Here is an 18,030-nt window from a genome sequence, read left to right as displayed (position 1 = left end):
TGCCATCTCCAACTTCTTGAAACATCATTAAAATAAGGGGAAGCACCCTTCTTTGTTCTTTTCTTCTTGGTGGTTGGATTGGAATGATAGACACACCTTTAGCAGCCATTTTGTACCCTGAGGAGCCATGTGTTGTAGTGGAATAGCAAACTGAAAGATGTCTGGGTTCTAAAGTACCAAATAATTTCTTCTTTAAACCTTTGAAATTTTTTTGTTGGCAAAAGCAAAAATAAACTTATTTCAGCCATTGCTATTCTGAATATTCCATAATTCTTAATTGAAGCTCACTCTAGAAAAGCCACATGTGGAAGGAAAAAGAAGGGGCAGATACTTGTGTGTCTGAGGAACTCATTAGTCAAGGGTAATATTTTTTCATATACTTCAACCATGTCTCTAAGATCTCAGGTTATATCAAGATCATTGTTGTTGTTTTTCAGTTGCTAGGTTGTGTCTGACTCTTTGTGACCCCATGGACTGCAGCACACCAGGCTTCTCTGTCCTTCACTATCTCCTGGAGTTGGCTCAAGTCATGTCCTTTGAGTCGGTGATGCCATCCAACCATCTTGTCCTCTGTTGCCCAGTTCTCCGCCTGCCCTCTAACTTTCCCAGCATCAGGGTCTGTTCGAATGACTCAGCTTTTCACATCAGGTGGCCAAAGTATTGGAACTCCAGCTTCAGGATCAGTCCTTCCAGTGAATAGTTTAGGATTGGCTGGTTTGATCTCCTTTCAATCAAGGGACTCTCAAGAGTCTTCTCCAGCACCACAGTTTGAAAGCATCAATTCTTCCTTGCTCAGCCTTCGTTATGGTCCAGCTATCACATCCGTACATGACTACTGGAAAAACCGTAGCTTTGACTGTATGGACCGTTGTCAGCAAAGTGATGTCTCTGCTTTTTAATAGACTGTCTAGGTTGGCCATAGCTTTCTTTCCAAGGTGGAAGTGTGTTAATTTCTTGGCTGCAGTCACTGTCCCTGGTGATTTTGGAGCCCAGGAAAATAAAATCTGTCACCGTTTCCACTTTTTCCCCTTCTGTTTGCCATGAAGTGATGGGACTAGGTGCCATGATTTTAATTTTCTGACTGTTGAGTTTTAAGCCAGCGTTTTCACTCTCCTCTTTCACCCTCATCAAGAGGCTCTTTAGTTCCTCTTAACTTTCTGCCATTAGAATGGTAACATCTGCATATCTGAGTTTGTTGAAATTTCTTCTGGCAATCTTGATTCCAGCTTGTATTTCATCCAGCCTGGCATTTCTCATGATGTACTCTGCATATAAACTAAATAAACAGGGTGACAATATGCAGCCTTAATGTACTCCCCTCAAGAACATACTATTGTTTTAATAACACATTCATATATATTATCTAGTTTGAATTTTTTCAGCATCTATTAGTTAGCTAGGGTAGAGAACATGGTACCATTATAACAGTGAAAAAGCTAAACTTTGAATGGTGCAGTATCTGCAATAAACACTCACCTAGTTAGTAGGAAAGATAGGATGAAACTCTGCTCTTCTACATCAAATCCAGTTCATCTTCCTAGATTATGATCTTTTGAAAGATCTCTCCATTATTGATGGAATTTTCTGTAGAATAGTGGGGGTATGAAACATGAAGAAGCTACTGGAGTCTGACTATTTTATTTACTATTTCAGCAAAAGGGTGAACCATGGATGATATTAACAGGACTGAGACTGGAAATGAAGAGACAGGAAGATGGAAAAACTTTAATTCTTGGATTAAGTACTACTTCAACTATGAATGCTATATGACTTTCCTTAATGGCTGCTACAGTTGCAAATGGGAAGCCCAACAGAAGAAAAAAGCTAAACGTCCACTCTGCTGCTGCTCTTTGGTATATGAGTTGGGAGGGAGACGGACCACAGTTTCTTAGATATGGGAAAGTGTGTATTCTCTCCTTGAGAGAAGTGCTATATAGTGTGCATGTCTCTGTGTGTGTATGTCTACATACACAGTCATGCATCATGTTTAATGGGTCAAAAATAACTTTATTTAGAAGGTGTAAAGTGATCAGAATTAGACAGGGAAAGAATGGAGGATGGCAGAAGAAATGATATTGGAGGAGTCAAAGGGCTTAGTATATTTTAGGTGGAGTGGAGGATATGAATGGAGAAGTGACGGGAAGTGAATGTAAAGAGAGAATGGGACAGATGTTGTGTGGTTTTAAGAATTTGACGTCTGCCATGTAGGAAATAGTCCCTAAATTAAGATCGGGGTAAAAAAGAATCCCTAAAGATTTTAAGCTTCTAATGTTGCCCACGCTGTGTTTTGGAATGGTTTCATATGGAAGATGCAAAAAAAGGTACAAGAGTAATGCAGGAGATGTTTTTGCCTTCAAAGAGAAAGCAACAGCAATATTCAAGGAAAAGCTGATGGTGTCCTGGATTAGCATAGTAATGGCAAAAACGGAGAAGAGCAAATCGATTGAACAGATACTTATTACTTAAGGATGATGTACTAAGTGATAAGAGAGCTATACAGAAGGACATAGAGTGAAAGAAGGGAGGATTCCTGGGAAGGATGCCATTGGAAGAGGAAGAGTGGTATAATGGAAAAAATCCCTGAACCAGAGCCTGAGACAATGTTTTAGTCCTTGTTCCATCTCTGCCCTTGGGCTGGTTTTGTGCTATCTCTGAGACCTTCTACAGATAGGGAATTAAACTACATAATTCTCAAAGTCCTTAGATAATTCTCAAAGCCCTATTTCTTCTCAGGAGAAGGAGTCTAGCATATAGCAAAAGAGAAAATTCCTTTTGTTCTAGGGAAAGACTGCCTGGATTAAATTTATGGCTTCATCACTGACTATCTCCAAACTAGAGCTTAACTACTGTGGGACCTTGGGCCAGTTGCCTAACATTCCAGGGATTGGTTCCTCACTTGAATAATAGAGATGGTAGCAACAGTAACCACCAATTGGGTTTGTTGTGAGGAGAGAAGTGTTATGTGGAAACTTAAAACTGGGCTCAGCACACAATTAGCATTCAATAAATGTTAGCCATCATTTTGCTGTTCTTGGAGTCACTGACTTGTGAAGTCATCTTCCACTTATAGGAATGATGGTGTAGGGGATTCTAGGTGGAGGAATTCAGGTGGTCAGAAGTCCAGAGATAGAGAAATATAGTGGTGTTTAGGGAAACATGAATTTCCAGTGTTGAATTTATGAGCAGATAAGGTGATAAATGGTAAGTGATCAGGTCAGAAAGGAATGTTTTAATAAAATTTTGAGGCATCTTTATGTCAAGTTAAAATGTTTGAACTTTGTTCTGTAAACAGTGGGGAGCCTTTGAACATTTTTGAGCAAGTGTGGCAACAGTGAGAATCAAAATAAGGAAATTTGTTTATGCAACAAGAACAAGTTCATTGAATGTGCTCCACAGTGAGTAAGACCACTAAGGCTTCTGGCCTTCCTGTGGCTTGTATTGTAGTGGGATGAGTTAGGTAATAAACAGTAATGAAGAAAGATGGTTTCATATAGTGATAACTGCTTTGAATATAATACATAGGAAAATGGGAGCATGGTTGAGAAGACTGCTTTGAAGCAATGTCATGTGAGCAATCTCTTAAATGTAAAAATCAAATCAGCCTTGTATACACGTGGGGGCAGAAATATTCCAGGCAGGGGAACCAGGGAGTGCAAAACTCTTAGGAATTAAGGAGCCTCCTGATGAGGGTGAAAGAGGAGAATGAAAAAGCTGGCTTAAAACTCAACATTCAAAAAAAGAAGATTATGGCATGTGGTCCCATCACTTCATGGCAAATAGATGGGGGAAAAATGGAAACAGTGACACACTTTATTTTCTTGTGCTCCAAAATTACTGCAGATGGTGACTGCAACTTTGAAATTAAAAAACACCTGCTCCTTGGAAAAAAAAGCTATGACAAACCTACACAGTGTATTAAAAAAGCGGAGACATCTCTTTGCCGACAAAGGTCTGTATAGTCAAAACTGTTTTTCCAGTAGTCTTGTATGGATGTGAGATTTGGACCATAAAGATGGCTGGGCACTGAAGAATTGATACTTCTAAACTGTGGTACTGGAGAAGACTCTTGAGAGTCCCTTGGACAGCAGGGAAATCAAACCAGTCAATCCTAAAGGAAATCAACCCTGAATATTCATTAGAAGGACTTATGCTGATGCTCCAATACTTGGTCACCTGATGCAAAGTGTCAATGCAAAAGTCAATGCACCCGAGTCAATGCAAAAGACCCTGGTGGTGGGAAAGATTGAGGGCAGGAGGAGAAGGGAACAACAGAGGATGAGATGGTTGGATGGCATCATCAACTTGATGGACTTGAGTTTGCACAAACTCCAGGAGATAGTGAAGCACAGGGAAGCCTGGTGTACTGAAGTCCAAGAAGTCACAAAGAGTAGGACATGATTGAGCAACTGAACAACAAAGGAACAGATCTGATCATGTTCTAGAAACATAAAGAAGACCAGTATGTCTGGAGTTCAATAATGGAGTTAGTATGTATAATGGGATGAGGTCAGGGATGGGCAAGACTTAATCATGTAAGACCTTTGGGCCATGGCAGGCAGTTGGGATGATATTCTTGTACAGTGGGCTGCTCTGGGAGGGTTGTAAGTAGGGGAGTGACTATGTGATACATATTTTTAAAAGTCCACTCATGATTTGTGTAGAGGGTGAGTATACTCCGAGTCAAAACCTGTTCTCTTCATATTTTTACTCCAGAAGTGGTGGTTTAGTGCCTTGTTACCTATAATATCTCTCACCATTTTGAAGAACTCTGTTTTCCATTTTGTTTCCTTATTCTTAGTGCTCATAATAACTGTGTAATTTGTACAGGGCAGGGATTATTCTATACGTTTTTAATAGTTTGGATGCAGTGTCCCAATGAGGCAAGATTTCTCATTCTTCTGATACAGTCATAGTCCCGGGAAGAGTTTGACAGTGTATTGTTCGGCTAGTTTGTGATACAATTTTCAGTGCAGGGGTTGTCTTCAAGGTTCAGTTTGTATATGTTTGCAGAAAGATCATTTCCATCTTGGTTTTGAGCTCACAGATCCAGGCTGTTTCCCTGCTTGGTTGTATGACCTTGAGTCATTTAACCTAACCTCTCTGAGTTTTAACTCTTTATTCTACAAAATGAGATCAACAATACCTAACTTGTATAACTCGTATATAAGAATTAAAGTAAATGTAAATAATTTGTGAAGTCCCTAGCATTATAGCTACTGGAAAAAAAATGATTTATTCCCTAATCTAATGCTCTTCTCCCCCAAATGTGGGTAGATAAGTGACTATTCATTAGTGAACTGATGAATAATGAATGAATGAATTACTCAGTGAATGAACATACATTTGGTACATGGAGAGGTAGATGAATCAACAGATGATTGTTGAGAGACCATGATTGGGAATACATAGAAGTGTAATGAAATTTCCTTTTCCTCAAAGAAGAAACTGTGACATCAGATATAAACATATACATACAAAACTTTAGTTCAGGATAATGTTATAAATAAAATTTTGTAAAATTCCATAGGGTTAAAAGAATACAGTGGTCTCTCCAGTCAGGGGAGGGTAATGCTACACTATAACTATGTAGACCTTTGAGGAGTATAAACAGATGTTGCAGAAGTACCATAAATAAATGGAGTTAAATAAGATTTCCTTCTGTCTCTTCCCAGAGAGAGCGATTATTTTACCCATGGCTGATTATGTCATTTTGCTTGTCTGTGCTTTTATTTTTCACATGGATAGAAACTTCAAATGAATTCAATGGCTTTGACTGGTGAGTTTCACTTTTTGTATTTTCATTTGTGTAAGGCTCTTTGGTATAATTACAACATGTATCTTACTTCAGTCTGAAAAGATCTGGTTACATAAGAGGGAGGGTGGACAAAGTTGGATTTTCTGCATCTCGTGGATGGGAGGCCTGACTCTGGGGAAGCGTAAGCATACTCAGCACCCTCAGCTACTATACTACTTCCCTTCCACCTGTGCTCACTCTCACTCTTAGACCAAATCTGGTTCAGGGGGAAGCTTTCTCTGTGCTTCCAGTGTCCCCAGTCCTATTCAGATGACCCTCTGATACCTTGTTCCTCAACTTCTTGATCTGGGTTACTGATGCCTACACTAGTTGGTCTTCATGTTCTCTGTCCATGAACCCTGATATCTGTCTCACCTCCAGCCTCTTACTCTTTCTCTGTCCTTACAGGGCTTCCTGAAACTCTAAAAACAGGTATGATGTGTGATCTGAGCACCCTTCTGGCCAAACTCTTACTCCAAGACAACTCTCAGTTCTTCCAGCTTCTCTAGCCTTGATTGTTATATATCTTACCCATTATTTGGTGTGTGATGGGGAAAGGGGTCTGTTTAAGTATGAGGCTTTTAAAAAATGTTATTTATTGTTTTTGTTCAGTTGCTAAGTCATGTCTGATTCTTTGTGACCCCATGGACTGCAGCATGCCAGGATTCCCTGTCCTTCACTCACTATATCTCAGAGTTTGCTCAAACTCATGTCCACTGAGTCAGTGATACCATCCAACCATCTCATCCCCTGTCACCCATTTCTCCTCCTACCCTCAACCTTTCCCAGCATCAGAGTTTTTTTCAATGAGTTGACTCTTCGCATCAGGTTGCCAAAGTATTAGAGCTTCAACATAAATCCTTCCAATGAATATTCAGGGTTGATTTCCTTTAGGATATCTGGTTTGAACTCCTTGTTTTCCAGGGGACTCTCAAGATTCTTCTCCAACACCACAGTTCAAAAGCATCAATTCTTTGGTGCTCAGCCTTATTTATTGTCCAACTCTCATATCCATACATGACTGCTGGAAAAACCCTAGCTTTCACTATATGGACCTTTGTCGGCAAAGTGATGTCTCTGCTTTTTAATATACTGTCTAGGTTTGTCATGACAATTCTTCCAAGAAGCTAGCATCTTTTAATTTCATGGTTGTAGTCACTATCCACATTGATTTTGGAACCCAAGAAAATGAAATCTGACATTAATTTCCATATTTTCTTAATCTATTTGCCAAGAAGTGATAAGATCAGATGCCATGATCTTCATTTTTTGAACGTTGAGTTTTAAGCCAGCTTTTTCACTCTCCTCTGTTGCCCTCATCAAGAGACTCTTTAGTTCCTCTTCGCTTTTTGCCATTAAAATGATGTCACCTGCATATCTGAGGTTGTTGATATTTTTCCCAGCAATCTTGATTCTTGGGTCTGTTTAGGACTGTTTTTTGCTGCTGTTGTTGTTTTTGGCATTTCTTTCGGTTAGTCTTGTTAAAGGTTTGTCATTTTGCTTATCTTTTTGAAAAACTAAATTTTAGTTTTGTTGATTTTGTCATTGTTTTCCTGTTCTTTATTTCACTTATTTACCAAGTGAATTGGCCCTTGAATGGAGCAAAGGCATTGACAAAAGATGAAAGACATTGCTGCGCAGCCAGAACTGTATGCTATCAATCTTACTCCTAGTTTTCTCCTAGAAGAACTTTTAATAATTTACCAGATTTCTTGTCATTGGGGAAGAAGAAATACTTTTATGGGATTCCTGGACACTGACTGTGAACTTTCTGAAATGTATAACTGGAGATATAAAATCCTGCTATGATTCCTTAGTAAGAGTAGGAACTTTTGAGTATTAGGTGGTCAATAGAATTCTGGTTCAGACCCATATCTTCATTGGGCATAGTGGGTCCCTAGACCACCCTGTGGTTATTTCTCTAGTTCTGCAATGCATACTCCAATAAACATACTCAAAATCATTCACAATCCCCACAGCAATGCTCCATCATCAAATAGATGTGAATATAAGAGTGAGCTCCCCCTGATCCTAAAGCCACAGTAGGTTTCATAGGTAGTTCCATGGCTGCCATGGCAAATTACCACAAATTGAGTGACACCAAAGAATACCATTTCTTATCTCACAGTTTTGTTGGTCAGAAGTGAGGTATGACCTGAGTACTCAAGGTGCTTAGCTGGCCTGTGCTTTTAACTGGGGCTCTGAGTGAGACTCACTCCCAGGTTTATTTAAGTTGTTGGCAGAATCCAGTTTCTTCTGGTTGTTGAAATGAAGTGCTCGTTCATTAGTGATTGTCAGATGGGGGTTCTCAGCTTCTAGCTTGTGACCTTCTCTATCTTCAAATCTAACAGTGGTGTTTTAGCTCCTTCTCATGCTTCAGATTTCTCTGATTTCTCCTTTCTCATGTCTCTGACATCCTTTTCCGCCTTCTTTACTTATTTTAAGAGCTCATGTGACTACACTGGATTCAATCTGATAATCCAGAATAATCTTCCTACTTTAAAGGCAGCTGAATAGTAACCTTAATTGAAAATGTTCTTCTTATAGTCTAACATAACATCATCACTAGTGACACCAGAGGACAAAGATATGTATTATGTATTATATATATATATATATATATTTCCCAGATCCTGATGCAGGGAAAGATTGAAGGCAGAAGAAGAGGGGGACAAGAGGATGAGGTGGTTGGATGGCATTACCAACTCAATGGACATGAACTTAGGCAAACTCCAGGAGATAGTGAAGGATAGAGAGGCCTGGCGTGTTGCAGTCTGTGGGGTTGCAAGAGCTGGACATGACTTAGAGACTGAACAACAACATACAGATATATGTGTGTATATATACACACATATATATGTATTTAAATGATATATATGAATAAAATGTATGTTTATAATATATATGATATGTAAGGAGATATATATATATATGAATTTTTTCTTATCCCATTTCTCTGTCATTGAAAATAAGATGTGTGACTAGTAGTTAATCTTATATACTAGTACTTAAATTAGAGGCATAAACGTCATCCAGTGATCAACTGTCAGAGCATATGTAACAACCTTATCTAGCATTTTCTGTGATAGCATAAGGTCTAATCCCAACAGTGAATACTTCTCTGAATCATCCCAGAACAATCCAATATTTTTAATCATTTTGAAAATTCTTAGGCTTTATCTTGGAGAAGGAAATGGCACCCCACTCCAGTACTCTTGCCTGGAAAATCCCATGGACAGGGGAGCCTGGTGGGCTGCCGTCTATGGGGTTGCACAGAGTTGGACACGACTGAATGCCTTCACTTTCAGTTTTCACTTTCATGCATTGGAGAAGGAAATGGCACCCCACTCCAGTACTCTTGCCTGGAAAATCCCATGGACAGGGGAGCCTGGTGGGCTGCCGTCTATGGGGTTGCACAGAGTTGGACACAACTGAGCGCCTTCACTTTCAGTTTTCACTTTCATGCATTGGAGAAAGAAATGGCAACCTACTTCACTGTTCTTGCCTGGAGAAGCCCAGGGACGAGGGAGCCTGGTAGGCTGCCGTCTATGGGGTCGCACAGAGTTGGACCCAACTGAGGCCACTTAGCAGCAGCAGCGGCAGGCTTTATCTTTCATTTTTCTTTTAAAATTATTTTTAAAGTATCTGCTTATTTATTTTTGGTTTTGTTGAGTCTTTGTTGCTGCATGTGGGCTTTTTTTCTAGTTGTGATGAGCAGGGGCTACTCACAGTAGTTTCAGTGCACAGACTTCTCATTCTGGTGCTTCTCATATTATGGAACATAGACTCTAGGATGTGTGGGTTTTAATGGTTGCAGCATGTGGGCTCAGTAGTGTGGCTTATGGGCTTAGCTGCCCCATCGCCTGTGGGATCTTCCCGGATAAAGTGTTGAACCCGTGTCTTCTGCATTGGCAGGTGGATCTTTACCACTGAGCCACCAGCAAAGCCTTCATCCCATTTTCGACTGCTTCTTCTTTTGAAACATTAGTTTCATGTGTGTTAGGCCTTTTCTCTTCTTCCCATAAGTGTCATATTCTTTCTTCTGTACGTTTCATGTTTTTTGTGTGTCTCTGTTTCCTTCTTGATATTTGTCTCCTGACTTGGTTTTTTGCTAAACAAATTATTTTGGCTGTGTTTTATCTGCTATTAAATTTGTTCACTGCATTCTTAATTTTTCTTGCTGTATTTTCCTTTGTAGAATTCTTAATTGGTTCTCTTTTTAATAGGTCTCTGTGCTTTGTCACTCAGTCCAACTCTTTGTGACCCCATGAACTCTAGCCTGCAAGGCTCCTTTATCCATGGGATCCTCCAGGCAAGAATATTGAAGTGGGTTGCCATGCCCTCCTCCAGGGGATCTTCTCAACCCAGGGGTCGAACCCAGGTCTCCCACATTGCAGGTCTCCCACAAATTTTCCTTTGCCAGCAGTACTCAGCGGGCAGATGGGACCTTCACCTGTTTGGTGGGAGAATTTGGAAATGACCTAATATTAAATATTTACATGTGAATGAAAATAGATAAGAAGGCCATTATGTTGATGAGGGGAGAAAATAATGTGGCTAGAGAAATTATTAGAAAAGATAGAGGTACCATTGAAGGCAAAACCAAACTTTTCTTTCTCATTTGGAATATAAAGTCAATAGTGCTGCTGGATAAGTCATGTAATTAATTCTTTGGCTGTCTTTAGAGTGCTTTATGTCTATCCTACATGTTTATTTCCCCTGTATTTCATTTTTTGATTATTACTCTGCTTGTATATAAACATTCTATTCTTGTTATATGGATATGAGTCCTTTATCTCTCTGAAGATCTTGAATATATTTTTTATTGTTCTTTTCTGATTGTTATCTTAATTATATTTTTGTGCAAGTTATTGTATTAGTTGGCATTATTAGGTTAATTTGGTAACATCACTTACACATTTTCTGATTCCTGGCTGTGAGATCATGTTTTAGAGGATACTCTTCCCAGTGTCTTGATCTGGGATCAGCCTTGCTAGGTTGACTGCTTGTCTAACTTTTTCTCTTGGCATGTCTTCTCACCCCTGACCAAAGAGATTTTTTTCTTATATTTAATGTAGTAATATGTTCAATAATCTATATTTTATATCATTAAAACATAATTTCCTAGGTCTCATAAGGAGAGGAAATAATTTCTGTTATCTTGAAATGAAGAATCTAAATTCTATGACATATAATATTTAGAGTAATTATAACATTGTTTAACTTAAATCAGTTTATTAGCAATTTTAACTTATAAACTACTTTAGTAATAAGGAGGACTACAAATCTCTTACACAAGATATAGATGTTAATATAGTGTCTTGCTATTATGTAAGAGAACATATTTATAAGGACAAGGAATCTGCCAAATTGTCATGTATTAGCTATATGAAGGCAGTGAACTTATGGATGACTTTTTCTCTTTTGATATTCCATAATTTCTGCATTTTATTTTTTTTAAAGAGTATATATTTTTTGAGTCTTTATTCTAAATAACTTTAAAAAGCATACAAGTTGTACAGAATCCTATTAATGTACTTGATTGTAGAGCAAAATTAAAACTTCTCAACTAAATACCTGCAAAGGGTAATTATTCCCAAATTGCTCCTCTTCTTATTCCCCTGTTTTCTTATGCCTCATCTAGTCCAGTCTTATCCCCTATCCTTGGCAGAGATACTACTAACTTCTTTATTTTAGAAATTGAAACACATTTCTCCAGGGTTGTTTTCCTAGGTACAGGAGTCTGGTTCTTTTGGTCCATTGTCTTGCTGAGTTTCCTTGGGATCCTGGCTGCCTACACAACATTGCTACTGGTGAGTAATGTTTCCCATTTTTCCCATTCCCTTCCTGAGTAGTCTCATGAGGTGCTCTGTCTGTGGTATGGTTCCCAGTTGGTGCTGGGAGCCCTCAGATCACTCTTCGCAGAGTCTGGGTTTTCATCAGCCACTTAAATATTAGGCAGGAGGGATAGAGGGGTAAAAAGGGTTGTGCTGTTGGATGGTGTGTCTTTTCATTTTGATCCTTTGAAAGGGCGGCAGAACATCCTTTTTCTCTTCCTGTGTTTCATGGCTTATTTTCTGATTCATTCAGTGTTGTCATTTTAGACACCTGCATCTTCACATGGCAATACACTTATTCATTGGACTACTCATTTCATAGCCCATTTCTTGAGGATCAGTCTTTCTGGATCTTACGAATTATCTAGTGAGTTAAACCTGTTCTGCTTTTCAAATGCTAATCCCCTAATCTAGTGCAAATTACATTTTAGCAAATGTATTTAGGTAATAGAGACCCTGCCTGTTTCCTGACATAGTAGTGTTGTGTAGTGTGAGATATGTGATAGAGTGATAGAGTAGTGTCATGTAGTGTGAGAAATGTAGGCCAGGCAGCAGAGGAGTCTTCAGAACTGGAAAGCTTATGGGAGACTAACTTTTAGGTAACTAGAGTTTTTCAGTGCCCACTTACACATAGGACATATATATCTTTCTCTGGTTTCATAATTTCTTGTCTCCTCTGATTTCCTTTCTGATACTAAAGAACCCAACCTGCACAAGAGTTGACATTTGCATTAATTTTCTTTCAGCAAAATATATTATATGAGTGACAAGTACTTAGGTTACAGAGATCATTAATTTTTCTTTCAGCAAAATATATTATATGAGTGATAAGTACTTAGGTTACAGAGATCAAAAACGTTTGGTTTCTGTTTTCATACAGGGCACTTCAGAGAAAAGTATGAGAAATAAAGTTACAGTTGTCCTTAATTCAATGAGTATAGAATCTAGCAGGGAACTAGGACATAGACATCACTCCAGTACTCTTGCTTGGAAAATCCCATGGGCAGAGGAGCCTGGTAGGCTGCAGTCCATGGGGTCGCTGAGGGTTGGACATGATAAGTGACTTCACTTTCACTTTTCACTTTCATGCATTGGAGAAGGAAATGGCAACCCACTCCAGTGTTCTTGCCTGGAGAATCCCAGGGATGGTGGAGCCTGGTGGGCTACCGTCTATGGGGTCGCACAGAGTTGGACATGACTGAAGTGACTTAGCAGCAGCAGCAACAGCAGCAGCAGGACATAGATAAAAGTAAGGAACAAAGAGCATTATAATTGTCGTTCAGTTCAGTTCCGTCCAGTCACTCAGTTGTGTCTGACTCTTTGTGACCCCATGAATCGCAGCACGCCAGGCCTCCCTGTCCATCACCAACTCCCAGAGTTCACTCAAACTCATGTCCATCGAGTCGGTGATGCCATCCAGCCATCTCATCCTCTGTTGTCCCCTTCTCCTCCTGCCCCCAATCCCTCCCAGCATCAGGGTCTTTTCCAATGAGTCAACTCTTCGCATGAGGTGGCCAAAGTATTGGAGTTTCAGCTTCAGCATCAGTCCTTCCAATGAACACCCAGGACTGATCTTTAAGATGGACTGGTTGGATCTCCTTGCAGTCCAAGGGACTCTCAAGAGTCTTCTCCTACACCACAGTTCAAAAGCATCAATTCTTTGGCACTCAGCTTTCTTCACAGTCCAACTCTCACATCCATACATGACCACAGGAAAAACCATAGCCTTGACTAGATGGACCTTTGTTGGCAAAGTAATGTCTCCGCTTTTGAATATACTATCTAAGTCATAACTTTCCTTCCAAGGAGTAAGCATCTTTTAATTTCATGGCTGCAATCACTACCTGCAGTGATTTTGGAGCCCAGAAAATTAAAGTCTGACACTTTTTCCACTGTTTCCCCATCTATCTGCCATGAAGTGATGGGACCAGATGCCATGATCTTCGTTTTCTGAATGTTGAGCTTTAAGCCAACTTTTTCACTCTCCGCTTTCACTTTCATCAAGAGGCTTTTGAGTTCCTCTTCACTTTCTGCCATAAGGGTGGTGTCATCTGCATATCTGAGGTTATTAATATTTCTCCCGGCAATCTTGATTCCAGCTTGTGCTTCTTCCAGCCCAGCGTTTCTCATGATGTACTCTGCATAGAAGTTAAATAAGTAGGATGACAATATACAGCCTTGATGTACTCCTTTTCCTATTTGGAACCAGTCTGTTGTTCCATGTCCAGTTCTAACTGTTGCTTCCTGACCTGCATACAGGTTTCTCAAGAGGCAAGTCAGGTGATCTGGTATTCCCATCTCTTTCAGAATTTTCCACAGTTTATTGTGATCCATACAGTCAAAGGCTTTGTCATTAGAGGGTCCTAAATAAAGTTCTGCCTGGGTACTGAGAAGGAAAAGTTAACTTCCAGCCAGCAAGATTAGGTGAGGCTTCTTGGAAGAGGTGGCACAGGAGGGGGATCTTGAAGGGATGTTAGATTTAGACGTGTTTATGGGGATGGAGGAAAAAAGTTCCAGAACATGGGGGTATCATGACAAAGTCAGGAAGACAGACATACATACAGTTTGACTAGATAAGATGGAGGAATCAGTGATGGTGGTGATTTAGTCGCTAAGTTGTGTTTGACTCTTGCAACCCCATGGACTGTAGCCTGCCAGGCTCCTTTGTCCATCGGGTTCTCCAGGCAAGAATACTGGAGTAGGTTGCCATTTCCTTCTCCAGAAGAATCAGTACTGTTAACATATAAGGTGTAATGAAGAATAATGTGGAATATGGCTAAAGTGATAGGATTTTCAAAGATTTTGGAAGGCCTGAAAAATAGGCCAAGACATTTAGCATTAATTAGATTTCTAGTTAGGATAATCATTCTCAAAGTCATTGTATGGAGAATGTATGTAGACAGAGATTAGTAAGAAACTTTTTAATGAGGAAGATATGATGAATGATGTGCTTGGGTCCACCAAACTGTACTTCACTCATACACAATAAACATAAAATGGTATAGGTAACTTCTAAGATGGAATTGCAGTGTCTAGTAAGCTATATATTTTAACAAGCTTCTACTCTATCCTACCTCTTTTTGGATATAGTGGTAGCAACAGAGGAGACCAGGTTTCTATTTATCTTTCAGTTATTTGTAACCTTAATCAAGTCACATAACTCTTCTAATTCTCAGTTTTTTTTCTTTCAATTGAGAGTGATAATATTTAATAAAATGGTATTTTATAGGGTCTACAAGTGAAAGTGTTAGTTCTTTAGTCATGTTCAACTCTTGGCAACCCCATGGACTGTAGCCCTCCAGGCACCTCTGTCCATTGGGATTCTCCAGGCAAGAATACTGGAGTGTATTGCCTCGCCCTCCTCCAGGGCCTCTTCCCAACCCAGGGATTGAACCCAGGTCTCCCACATTGCAGGCAGGTTCTTTACTGTCTGAGCCACTAGGGAAGCCCAAGGTCTTGTCTGGGACCTAAACTCAGGACCTCTTGTGCTGGAAGCAAGAACCACACTTCATAGACCAACCAGCTCGCCTGTATTGTACATTGGTAAAGTACAAATAAAATCATATCCATAAAATTATTTAAAAAGGTGAGTGTCTTATGCACTCAAACTCTCTTTAATATCCTTAGCATCTAAAGACTCCAGTTTTCAGTCTCCATCTGCACACCGACTTGATGATTGCATAGACTTGGATTTGAATCTAATTAAGATTTATTGACTAATACCAATGTTAACAACTGTGGTTAACAATTGTAACAGTGGCACTGGTTCCTCAAAGAAGAGCTTTTTTTTTTTTTTTTAACATTTCAGTATTATTATTATTTTATTGTTGGCACATTTATAGGAGAAACTTGATTAGATGAGAAGAGGAAGAAAAATTTAAGGAAATTCAATGAGACTATCAAAGAGCTGGCCCCTCACTCTTATTACTAGTTCTGCATAATACTAGGAATAAGCTCCATCACAGGGAAAAGAAGTTGGTAGGAACTCTGGAAGAATATCAGTGTGGTGATTGTTACAAATTTGCAGAGAAGATAAACTCTCTCTGGGTTGCTGGTGAAAGTTACAAGTAGGAGGTCACATGGAGCACTGCTTGAAGGGTTGGTGGCATGGAAAGGGAGAGATTTTTAGGCAGAGGAATAGTGTAACAAACCCTTGATGCTGAAAGGGGCAGGTGTAGCGAGAAGTGAATGTAATGCTGGATTGAAAGGAATGTTGAGATGACAACAGTGTTTTGGGTACCACTATGGTGATTTCATTTCAAATTATTCTCCTCTTTTTTTTGTTATTGTTGTTTCAGGTACTTGGATTTTTGTTGTGTTGGGAAAAACAGCGACTGTACCTGCACTGGTATCATAAGGTAGGACATCTGAATCTTCAAATAGGAGGCCTGAGACCAGGACTGAATGTGCCTCTTTGGCACTAAGTATTTAATACAGAGCTTCCCTTTCTTTGTCTCCTTTAGAAAAAAGAAATCTGCTCACACTATTTCAACTGAAATGATTCAGTTTCTAACAGGTGGAACTGGCTTACTGACCATGATGAACTTTATTTTTTCTCACTGCTCTGTGTTAAACTTGCTATGTGTGTTTGTTATTCCCATCCCCATAAAATCTTAAGCAAGCTCCATTAATTTCCCAGTCCTTCATAGTTACAAGGGCATTCCATTTCAATTATTAAATATTTCAGTTCATTGTAATGAATTCCAACTTTATGAGACATTTCCCTTACTCTATTTCACATGACCCAGGCTTGGAAACCAACAGTGGTGAAGAGAACATGACTGTCCTTTTACTTTTCTTCCAGAGTAAGTCTCAGTGAAAGGAGAGATAGGGTAAAGAACACAGTCCCACAGGGAGGGTTTGGTTCCATTAGGACCAAGAAATTGCAATTTTTGGCTCTTTACTGCATGGATTTTTCCATGTGTGTTTTCAGAGACCCTTCTGCTGAGATCTTGACTGCAACTCTTGGTGGATTCAATGCCTGTCTTCCTGTACCCTCTAAAATTTCTCTGCTGATGTCCTTTTTATTCTCCCTGAGTTTGGAGCCCTTTAAAAATACACAAGAAAGTACAAAGGATCTGTTTTTGTTCTGAGGAGACAGACATTACTGACCCAGCATCTGAAGACATGAAGCTCTTTTCCATCATTGCCTCCCTTGTCTTGTTTTGATATGGGCTTGATCATCTCCAGCACAGCCTCTTGGTATTTATAGACTTTTTCAGGCATGGTTTTCCTTGTATTTCCTCAAATCCAGAAACATGTCAAACTCCCTGAGTGGTCCCCTTAAATTTCCTCTTACTCAAAAGGGAAGTATGAATTGAAAGTATACGTTTAAGAGTTAGAAAGAATGGAAATTGAAGTAATAAGATCATGCAGGGAAAGAGGAAATTGAAGGATAAACGTATAGGTGTTACTGAGATTCCCATAGGTTTTGGAGTTTGGATACCATGAGCAATTTGTCGCTACAAAGGGTCCCTGTGGGCTAAACCATTCTGATTACTATTCTAGAAACCATGCTTACCTTGCCTCTGGCAGTGAGCGCTGCTACTTGGCCTCTGCCACAGCAGAATCTCATCATTGCCTTTGAACTCAGGAAGCCAGTTTCTGTGGCAGTACCTCTCACCTTTATCCAGGCATAAAGCATGGCCGCTATGGTGCTTTTCAAGGATGCTGACACTCTCCTCACCAATGTGTTTCTCAGTGTCCTCTGAGACTGCCTGTAGGGCACAATATGGAGTGGGTTAGCTGACCATAGGTGATAGCATTCCAACAACATTTTCTCTGTAAGAATTATTCTCAGTTTGTTGTAATCCACACATTCAAAGGCTGTGGCATAGTCAATGAAGTGGAAGATATGGGAATACTAGACCACCTTATCTGACCCCTGAGAAACCTGAATGCAGGTCAAGAAGCAACAGTTATAACTGGAAGTGGAACAACAGACTGGTTCAAAATTGGGAAAGGAGTACATCAAGACTGTATATTGTCGCCTTGCTTATTTAACTTATATGCAAAGTACATAATGCAAAAAGCTGGGCTGGGTGAATCAAGCTGAAATCAAGATTGCTGGGAGAAATATCAACAAACTCAGATATGCAGATGATATCACTTCAATGGTAAAAAGTGAAGAGGAACTAAAGAGCTTCTTGATGAAGGCGAAAGAGAGTGAAAAACCTGGCTTAAAACTCAACATTCAAAAAATGAAGAACATGGCTTCTGGTCCCATCACTTCATGGCAAATAGATGGGGAAACAGTGGAAACAGGCAGATTTTATATTCTTGGGTTCCAAAATCACTGTGGATGGTGACTGCAGCCATGAAATTAAAAGACGCTTGCTCCTTGGAAGGAAAGCTATGACAAACCTAGACAGCATGTTAAAAAGCAGAGGTATCACTTTG

General features: G+C 39.6%; 1 protein-coding gene across 1 annotated transcript in view; it reads left to right on the top strand.

The window, feature by feature from the left end:
- The first annotated feature begins 1,667 nt into the window (after positions 1-1,667).
- LOC113886063 (glycerophosphodiester phosphodiesterase domain-containing protein 4-like) overlaps positions 1,668-18,030 on the top strand; it is a 110,789-nt gene continuing 94,426 nt past the window's right edge. Inside the window, exons 1-4 of the mRNA XM_027531998.1 lie at positions 1,668-1,853; positions 5,673-5,776; positions 11,514-11,607; positions 15,930-15,989. Coding sequence (XP_027387799.1) covers positions 1,668-1,853; positions 5,673-5,776; positions 11,514-11,607; positions 15,930-15,989 — 444 coding nt within the window. The remainder of the gene's footprint in view (positions 1,854-5,672; positions 5,777-11,513; positions 11,608-15,929; positions 15,990-18,030) is intronic.

Source organism: Bos indicus x Bos taurus, chromosome 29 (assembly GCF_003369695.1).
Source record: "Bos indicus x Bos taurus breed Angus x Brahman F1 hybrid chromosome 29, Bos_hybrid_MaternalHap_v2.0, whole genome shotgun sequence".
NCBI lineage: Eukaryota > Metazoa > Chordata > Mammalia > Artiodactyla > Bovidae > Bos > Bos indicus x Bos taurus.
Note: the sequence above shows the minus strand (reverse complement) of the source record. Positions and strands in the feature narration are given on the sequence as shown.